Here is a 10,124-nt window from a genome sequence, read left to right as displayed (position 1 = left end):
ACACGCACAAAGCCGCTAAATAGATTCTTTGAAAATGAATCACTCCAAGAACGGTCAGACTTCAACGGAGACAAAGAACAAGCAGTTGATTGACACCGTCTATTGCTTTTAGAAGATTTCAGAGCATAGTGTGGGTTTCAGAGAATAGTGTAGGCAGTAGTGGGGAAAGAAATTTGTCGGTTTCGGGGTAATCCGACAGACCAAGCCCGCTCTTGTCAAAACTGGCGAGGTGGAGCAATGGCTATGCTAGAGGGATAGTCGGGGTTGAGAGGAGCATCAGGGAAAAAAATTAATCCCTGGTGGAAGTGAGGAATTTTTTTCCAATTAACCTTAGATATCAAACAATTTTGTTAGCTGTCACGTTTCAAAACAATCTGGAGTTTCAAGATACAACTCAAGTTTCTAAGTCTCAATTTGTAAGTTGTGGTAGCTGATGTGAAAAAAAATCCACATGGAACTTGAGTTTTTAAGACTTGAGTTCCACCATTTTATTTTCCCTTCCTTCTTCTTCCTCACGTTTGTTCGTTCTTCCTCATTGCTCAAGACCAAATCGTCTTCTTCAGCGCTGCGTTCTTCTTCAGGTTTGTTCTTTTTCAAGTCTGACAAAAATCAAGTTTCAAAGACTTGGTTTTGCTTTTTAGAACTCGAGTCTTATAGACTCGAGATCTATGTGGCTAAATTGCTCCACGGCAACAGTAGAACTCGAGTTTGAAAGCCTCGATTTTCGTCATCGATCTCAAGTTTTTAAAACTCAAGATGCTAGTTTCCAGAATTCTTCTGACCGTATGTTAACTTATTATATTTTTCCCCTCACTGTGCTAACCTGCAAAATCCCTCTGGAAGTCAGAGAGTGAGGGAAAAAGAAGAGACGAGAGAGAATTTCTCTGAAATTATTTGGTATAAACTATTGCGAAGTGAAAACTGAAAAGAGAAGAGAAATAGATGGGAGAAATTGAAGCATGCAGATTCCCAGCTTGGGCAGATAACGTGTCAATATTTTGAGCATTGGATTTAATCCATGGCTAGTATTAAAGCTATTGCACCCTATGTCAAAAAAAAAAAAAAAAATTCCTTTCTATTTTCCCTAAAAATTTTCTAAAAATATTTTTCCCCCATGACGTGAAATTTCAAATACAGAGAGAGATGGAATTAATCTTTTTCTGTTATAATTAATAATAAAAATCAAGTCCTATAGGGTAGTTTTTTTTTTGGTTTCCCACAGTGTTTCCTTAAAGTTTTCAACCAGAGACTAATCACTGTTCGCGCCGGAAGGGCCCACGGAGGGGTAAAGCGCTGGTCCAGGAAATTCTTTTCAAAGTGTAGGTAGCAAGACTCGAACTAGGGAGCACACCCAGTCGAGCCCAGTACAAGCACCTTGAGACTGAGAGCCCAACCAACTCAACCAACCCCCTGGATTTAGGGTAGTTTGTTTACCCTTAAGAATGAAAGTTAATTATTATAGGGATGACGACACACACAACTGACACAAGTGTTTCCACTAAGGCAAAACCCATGAGAATAACTGCCACTTCCATATTTGGACTGACAAAATTGATTACAAGCTTTATCATCGCATACTGGCATTAATAGAGAGTCTCAACTTCCTCGTTTGGTTCTGTATTTACTTGAAACTTATTGTCTGCACCACCAACACATATATACTATTAATAATTTTTGAATCTAAGAATTCTAATATATAATTTTTCACATAATTAATCCATATTTTTATTTTTTTTATTAATTTCGACATACAAAAATTCTATATAACACCAGTATAAATTTACAAAAAAAATTTCTTAAGCTTTTTTTAATATAAATTTATTACTCACTATGGCCAATTACTAAATAATTGAAATATTGCAATATTTGCTAGTAGTATTCAAGAGAATAATCTAGAAATGTGCTAGAAATCAAAAATCACTTCATTGTTTCAAGTTTCTTCTCTTTTTATTCTTTATTTTTTAAACAGAATATAGACGGTACAAATAAGGTGTTCTTCTGTTGTTTTTTTTTTTAGACACGATATTTTTTAATTTATGACATCCATTTTGTATATTATAATTTTTTTTTTATCATCAGGCAATTGGTCTTTGTTGTAAGCAGAGTTCGAACCCTAGATCTTTTATTCGACCACAAGAGACTTTATATTGATTTTTTATCGAGATTGATGGTGTTCTTTGATCATTGTAAGTGTTAAATATTTATTTGCTAAAATATTATTTCAAATTCTTTAACATTTTTATTCTTTACAAATCTAAAATCAAATTTGTCATTTTGGAAAATCATGATACTTGTTTTTAGGTTACCCAAAGTAGTCATTTCTCAGAAATATGCCCCCAACCCGAGTTTTACATCAATACAGCTATCGATAATTATTGATATATATTATCATTTTTCATGCATATGCATGTGTTTGTGTGTGTGTGTGTTTCACTCTATAATAATTGCTCATATTATTTGGCTAAGACACAAATCAATTTTGGGTGTTAAATCATATTTATTCTATTCAAAATACTAAAAAACAAACACCAAGAAATGAAAATTAAAAGCAATATGATTGAAAAAAGCAATGAAAAGAAATATTAAAATTACTGTAAACTGATATTCTTTCTATTTGTCGAGACTTCAAATTTCATGGCCTCTTGGTGTGGACATATCTTTTTTTTTTCTTCTTCAAAACATGTTTGGACGAGAATGTACTAAAAACCTAAAATATTGCTTACCAGTCACAAGGAACTTATAGCAATTAGCATTTCATTCCCAAAAAAAAATTTAATAAAATCTCATTAAGCATGATAGACATTGGGTCCAAAAAAGAAGAAGCAGCATGATAGACTCATAGACTATACAATTTAGAGAAACGCACATTCATGAAGAGCCAAGAGGGCAGCAAAGACAACTGAAAAAAGAGCCAAACGAACAGTAATGCTTTTAGTTTTAGTAGCCATGAATATTATCTCTGAGAAAGATGAGTGCGTTAATTTGTATTGCAGGGATAGAATCAAGGTGACAGTTTATATAACATTTCAACAATAAAATACATCTTCTTTATATGGCAAATTATCTACCTTAGACATGCCTGTTCTTTCACGTGAATAGTGTATCTTACACAGATTTCACATATATGACTCAATTTTTTTTTCAGATTCTTTTTTATTTTTTTTGACTGTTTTTAAGACTATGTAATAAATGTGTGATTATTTTATAAGGAAAGTGAAAAAAAAAATACGTGGCAATTTGTGATTGGTAGAATATAAAGTGGAAAAAAAAAAAAAGTTGCACAAAAGATTTGTATTCATTTCACATATATGATTTACTTGAAGTGCGAGAAGGTATTCATTTGTACTCAAATTATATGTATTTCTTCTTCTTGTATATAAGTGTGTGTGTGTGTGTGTGTGTGTGTGTGATGTGAGCTTATAACTGATAGAATTTTATTCAAGGGTTATTTCGAGGTACCCAGCCTCCAAGGAAAGGAAAATGGAAAATAGAGAGATCAGAGAGAAATTTAGTGATTAGGAAAGAATGAGACAAAAAGAATTATTATTATTTTCTGCTTGACTTCCCATACACCCTTCTCTACCTTATATACAGCTTAGTACAATCCAATCAGGTAGTTACAGATAGTTACAATTTGTTAGACTAATCAACCCCCTCTTAGCTGGTACATACAGCTGGCATAGTAACAGTAACTAACAGATACAGCTGGCATAGTAACTAACATACATGTATACACTGAAGCTCAATACACCACATTCCTATCAATCCACCCCACTTAAAAAAACCTTGTCCTCAAGGTCAGACATACATCACAACAAAGTTCCCCCCCCCCCCTCCCAATCAAAGAACCTTGCCCACAGGGTGAGGAAATCTGTTGTGAAGAACATAAAGAGACTCCCAGGTTGCATCTTCAGCAGATTGTCCTTGCCATTGAACCAAAACCTCAGTAATGACATGGCTCCTCAACTGCTTGGACCGCTACTGCAGAATGGCAACAGGTTCAGGCTAAAGTAGACGAGCTGAATCCATAGAAGGCAGCGAAGGAAGTGGAGTAACCTGATCTCCCAATTGCTGTCGCAAACAAGAAACATGGAACACAGGGTGGATAGGACAGCCTTCTGGTAAAGCCACCCTGGAAGCCACCTCACCAATGCGTTGAACAATCTGAAATGGACCAAAGAACCTTGGAGAAAACTTGTTGTACCCTTTCACTCGCAAAGAATATTGTCTATAAGGTTGAAGCTTAATGTAAACCCAATCACCAACACCAAAGGACTTATCAGACCTGTGCTGATCAGCCAAAAGCTTCATTCTGGCCTGTGCTGAAGTCAGATTCTATTTTAAAAGAGGAAGAAGCTCCTATCTAGTACGTAAAAAATGATCCACTGCCTCCACCTTAGTGACACCAGAAACATAATCCAAAAGTCTAGGAGCAGGGTAACCATACAAGGCCTCAAAGGGGGTCATTTTGGCAGAAGTATGGTAATTAGAATTGAACCTATATTCTGCCAAATGCAACCAGTCAGTCCACTCATGAGGTCTATCACTCACAAATGCCCTCAAGTACTGCTCCAAGCTTCTATTAACAACCTCAGTCTGACCATTAGACTGTGGATGATAAGCTGAGATCATGGCCAATTTAGTGCCCTGCAACTTAAACAACTCCTTCCAAAAAGCAGCAGTGAAAACAACACCCTTATCACTGACAATTGACTTGGGCATGCCATGTAGTTTGACGACACCCTGCATGAACACAGCAGCAACTTTGGCAGCAGTAAAAGGATGATGAAGAGAGAAGAAGTGCACAAACTTGGTGAGTCTGTCAACCACTACCAAAATAACATCCTTACCATGAGATTTAGGCAACCCTTCAATGAAATCCATGCTTATATCCAACCAAGGCCTATCAGGAATGGGAAGAGGTTGCAACAGGCCAGCTGGTTTAGAAGTATCACTTTTGGTTCGTCGGCAAACCTCACAACACCTGATATGATCCTTAATAGTAGATTTCATGCCTTGCTAATAAAAATCCTTGTTAACCCTATGAAGAGTCTTAAGGTAACCTGAGTGACCACCAATTGGGCTATTATGCATTTGTTGAAGGATCAATGGAATCAAAGAAGATGTAGGGCTGATAAAAATCTTATTCTTAAAGAGAATAAGGCCATTCTGTAAAGAATAACCAGCTGGAGGAGGAGTGGTGGAATCAGCAAGCTTAGAAAGCAAATCTTGGTAAACCACATCAAAATTCTAACTAGCCTTGAGTAAATCCAAACACATTGGACAAGGGAAAGAAATGAGATAAAGGGAAGCATCATGGGCAAGGCTGTCAGCAGAGGATTGCACTCTAGAAAGAGCATCAGCAGCTCTATTTTCTCTTCCTTTTTTGTACTCCACCACAAAGGAATAACCCAGCAGCTTTGTGATCCATTTCTGTTGAGTAGGAGTGCTAATTCTCTACTCAAGGATGTATTTAAGGCTGTGGTGATCAGTTCTAATGAAAAAAGGATTGCCAACCAAATAAGGCCTCCATTTCTTAACAGCCTTTACCAATGCCAATAGCTCCTTTTCATAAGTAGACAGATGCAAACACCTTCCTTTAAGTGCCTCACTATGATAAGCTAGAGGTCTATTGTCTTGCATCAAAACAGCACCCAAACCATAACCAGAAGCATCACATTCAATCATAAAAGGCTTCAAGAAATCAGGTAAAGCTAAGACTGGTGGATTAGAAACAGCTTGCTTAAGTGCATTAAAGGCCAATTTAGCATCAGAGGACCAATGAAAAGAGTCCTTTCTAAGTAAGGCAGTCAGTGGGGCAGCAATGACTCCATAGTATTTTATAAACTTCCTATAATACCCAGTTAACCCAAGAAACCCTCTCAAAGCCTTAACTAAAGTAGGAGTAGGCCAATTTTGCATAGCCATAGTCTTCTTAGGATCAATTCTAACTCCATGCCCAGAAATCAAATGGCCTAAATACTCCACCTCATGACACCCAAAAACACATTTGCTCATCTTAGCAAATAACTGATGCTTGAGCAACACCTCCAAAACCAACTTTAAGTGAGAAACATGATCATCCAATGACTTGCTAAATACTAAAATGTCATCAAAAAGCACCAAAACAAACTTCCTCAAGACAGGTTTAAAGATGTCATTCATTAAAGATTGAAAAGTGGAGGGTGTATTTGTTAAGCCAAATGGCATGACTAGGAACTCATAATGACCCTCATGAGTCCTAAATGCAGTTTTTGGAATATCACTTTCCTTCATTCTAATCTAATGGTAACCAGACCTCAGATCTAGTTTAGAAAAAATAGTTGCTCCACACAATTCATCAAGTAATTCATCCACTACTGGTATGGGATACTTATCCTTGATAGTGGCTTTATTTAATGACCTATAGTCAATGCACATACGCCAACTCCCATCTGCTTTCCTAACCAGCAAGACAGGTGAAGAAAAGGGACTTTGACTTGCTCTAATAGACCCTGCCTCAAGAAACTCTTTAACAATCTTTTCAATTTCAAATTTTTGATAGAAGGGGTACCTGTATGGTCTTTCACATATTGGTTGACTGCCTTCCTTCAAAGTGATTGAATGCTCATGGTTCCTGATTGGTGGTAATCCAGAAGGTACTTCAAAGACCTTGCTAAAATTCTGAAGTAATTGAGCTAAAATAGGATGGGGTTGTGCAACTTGGGGTGTTGGGTTTGTGTCAACAATTTGCAGCAGCAGCCCTTTTTTGACAGTAGGTGTTAGGAACCTCTCACCTTCTTGCAAAGAAGGCCTTGAGGTTTGTAAACCCTTGAGCAGAACTAAAATACCCTCATACCAAAACTGCATAGTGAGATGCTTGAAGTCCCATTGTATCAACCCCAAAGAATACAACCATTGAGTTCCCAAAACCACTACACAATCACCAAAGGGTAGAATGTTCAAATCCACCCTAAAGGTGTGCCCTTGAACCTTAAGAGGAACCCCAAAACTAACCCCTTTAGTCTGAAGTAAGGTACCATTAGCAATTTGAACCTCAAATGTATCCTTAGATGACACAGGTAGATTCAATGCTACCCACATAGCTTCATCTAAAAAATTGTGGGTGCTACCACTATCAATCAAAACAACCAGTTCTTATTGCTTGATCTTGTCCAAAACCCTCATAGTACCTGGGGAAGGACTACCAAGAAGTGCATAAAGAGTAATCTCAGCAACACTACTCTTCAACTCTGCAGTACCCTCAATCCCAGTGCCTCTTAATCCGGCCATACCTTCCTCCACACCTTGATCCAATCCATTAGAATCTTCAGTCACCACCCCTTGCAACTGCTCATTAGAGTGTAATTCTTGCAATCCTTCCATAAGAAATTTTTTTGGAATCTTGCAATGGTGACCTGCATGCCACTTTTCTTCACAATGGAAACAAAGTCCTTTCTTCCTTCTTTCTTCAATCCGTGCTGCAAGAATTTTTTGAACAGGGAATTTGGTAGTTTTTACATCTATCCCATCATTCTTGATTGCTGTTGGGGGTGGTCCAAGAATAGAGGATTTAGGCACATTTATCCAAGGTTTAGTAATTCTTATGTTGCTAAGGAGATATTCCTCCTGTATTTTAGCAAGTCCAAAGGCAGAATTAAGAGTTTTTGGATTGAACATCTTAACAGGTAAACGGATTTCATCTTTTAACCCACTCAAAAAACAGCTAAGTTTGTGTTTTTCAGACAATTCCTTAATTCTATTGGATACAGCTTCAAATTGAGCCTTGTAAGTAGAAACAGAACTTACCTGTCTCAATTTTGTTAATGCTTCCATAGGATCGTCATAGGCCAAAGCTCCAAATCTGGTGTGCAAAGCTCTCACAAAGGCTTCCCAACTGGTGAACTGCCAAAGCTGTCTCCTCAGCATCTTGAAACCAGACCAAAGCTTTATCCTCCATGTGATATGAAGCTAAAAGAATCCTCTGATTTGGGGGTGTATTATACAATTGGAAGAATTGATGGGCTTTATAAACCCACTTGAAGGGTTCTCTCCTCTGAATCTTGGAAACTCCAACCTCACTGACTTTGAAACTATCATGAGTGAGTCCAATTGCATCGATGTAGTAGCTAGAGATGAAGGTGTAGTCCTCTGTTGCCATTGATTTCCAGCTTCAGTGAGCCCTTGCATAGTTTCTGTCAATGTCTGTAACACTGAAGTCATAGCGTCAATTTTCTGGTGAATGCCTCGAATTTCTTGCTCATGTTGATCAAAAGTGACTGAAAGATTGTTGTATTTCTCATTGAGAGCAGCCAAAGATCGTGTTTCTGCCATGAAGACAGAGCTGGCTCTGATACCAAATTGATAGAATTAGCTTAGGGAAGAAGGATTTTATTCAAGGGTTATTTCGAGGTACCCAGCCTCCAAGGAAAGGACAATGGAAAATAGAGAGATCAGAGAGAAATTTAGGGATTAGGAAAGAATGAGACAAAAAGAATTGTTATTATTTTCTGCTTGACTTCCCATACACCCTTCTCTACCTTATATACAGCTTAGTACAATCCAATCAGGTAGTTACAAATAGTTACAATTAGTTAGACTAATCAGCCCCCTCTTAGCTGGTACATACAGCTGGCATAGTAACAGTAACTAACACATACAGCTGGCATAGTAAATAACATACATGCATACACTGAAGCTCAATACACCACACTCCTATCAATAACTAGGGGTGGCAAATGGGCGGGTTGGATCATAAATGGGTTGGGTGTATAATTACCCATTTATCCATTTATAACCCATTTATATATAAATTAATTATCCATTACTCGCTCAACCCATTTAATTAGTAACCCACTCATTTAACCCATATAATTTCAAAATTGCCATTAACGCATTAGCACACATGTTGAAACACTTTTCTAACTCATCATTTAAACTTTCATTTCTCTCCTAACTTTCTTGGAATCCAAACAAAGCATAAATTTTTAATAAAAAGAAGAAAAGATGAAGACGGTGAGCTCGCCTGAAACAAAAAGAAAGGGATTTGAAGATTCTCTTGGAGATCGAGCTGCAACTGCTTCAAACCCCGCAACATAAACCCTAGTTGCCGAGCCTTCGTGCCAAGAAACTAGTAGTAGAGATTGAACGCCACGGCCACGGGTACATCGGCCTTGTTGGCCTCATCAACGACGTGGATCAAAGCCCAGTTGTCTCTGATTCGTTGATCCCTCAACATCCAGTACATAACGGGACCATCCTCTGATGGTCTAGATCGTTCCTTCAACACCCTCATTCTTCCCGGTGGTTGTACAGACAACGATAACTTGTTCGTTAGAGAAGAAACATAAGCCATTAACGACGAAGGAATAGCAGTAAAGAGGACGGGTTTGCTAACGTGCACTGGGAGTGTAGGGAAGTGCAAGTGTTTAGATTTGGATTTGGATTTTTTGTTTTTGCTTTTTTAATATTTTGTTATTAGTTTGGATGAGTGATTTTTTGATTTTCAAAGTCATCGGTTGTGTTTTGCAGTGTATGTTTGGTTGCTGAGAATGTGATCGTATGCTATTTTTGGTTTTGTGTTTGTTACAAGTCTGTTTGGATGATGAGAAAATGTAGGAAATGTCGAAGAGTAGGTGGTAAAGTGTGTTTGATTTTAGAAGGGTTTAGTGGATTTGTGGGTTTATTTAAATTTAAATTTTAGATGGGTTTAGGGGTTATTAGTGGATTTATCCATTTAGACCCATCTAATTAAATAACCAAATGGGTATTTACCCATTTAACCCAAATATTCAAATGGGTGGGGTTAAGACTTATCCAAATAAGGTGGGTAATGAGCAGGTTCATGGATATGGATAAAAATTGCACCCCTACTTATAACCAAGTGAGGCATTAAAATAATTAAACCTAAAGTGGAACCAGCTAGGTGGAAGTCGATGTTGGTCCATACCTTATGAGGTTCACAGCTTGCCTGTGGCCTTGGGAAGAAATGGCACACCCATCCACCACGGGTGGGTAGCTCTCCATTTTGAAAATAATATTAATAAATAAATTATATATATGTGTGTGTGTACAAACTAGTATGGATGATGGTCTCATTAACGTTAAATTTAACAACATAAATTTAGGTACCAAATGATTACCAT

At 37.5% G+C, this 10,124-nt stretch overlaps 1 protein-coding gene across 2 annotated transcripts; it reads right to left on the bottom strand.

Moving 5' to 3' along the window:
* Positions 1-377: 377 nt before the first annotated feature.
* On the bottom strand, positions 378-8,696 carry LOC142614597 (uncharacterized). Of its 2 annotated transcripts, none has more exons than XR_012840478.1 (2): positions 7,789-8,696; positions 378-836 (listed from the first exon to the last, which is right to left on the bottom strand). XR_012840478.1 is itself a non-coding variant. In XM_075787151.1 (2 exons), the coding sequence occupies exon 1, from the start codon at positions 7,906-7,908 to the stop codon at positions 7,138-7,140; it is 771 nt and encodes a 256-aa protein (XP_075643266.1). In that variant the 5' UTR covers positions 7,909-8,696; the 3' UTR covers positions 378-836; positions 6,554-7,137. The 2 variants fall into 2 exon arrangements, 1 of the variants encoding a protein (XP_075643266.1); XM_075787151.1 differs by having other exon boundaries at positions 6,554-8,696.
* Positions 8,697-10,124: the final 1,428 nt, after the last annotated feature.

This window comes from Castanea sativa, chromosome 11 (genome assembly GCF_040712315.1).
Source record: "Castanea sativa cultivar Marrone di Chiusa Pesio chromosome 11, ASM4071231v1".
NCBI classification, from domain to species: Eukaryota; Viridiplantae; Streptophyta; class Magnoliopsida; order Fagales; family Fagaceae; genus Castanea; species Castanea sativa.
The sequence above is the reverse complement of the archived record's forward strand: the minus strand, read 5'-3'. Positions and strand labels throughout refer to the sequence as shown.

Bases quoted from the DNA above. Each gene is read 5' to 3' on its own strand.
- LOC142614597 (XM_075787151.1), bottom strand. From the start codon at position 7,908: ATGCTGAGGAGACAGCTTTGGCAGTTCACCAGTTGGGAAGCCTTTGTG.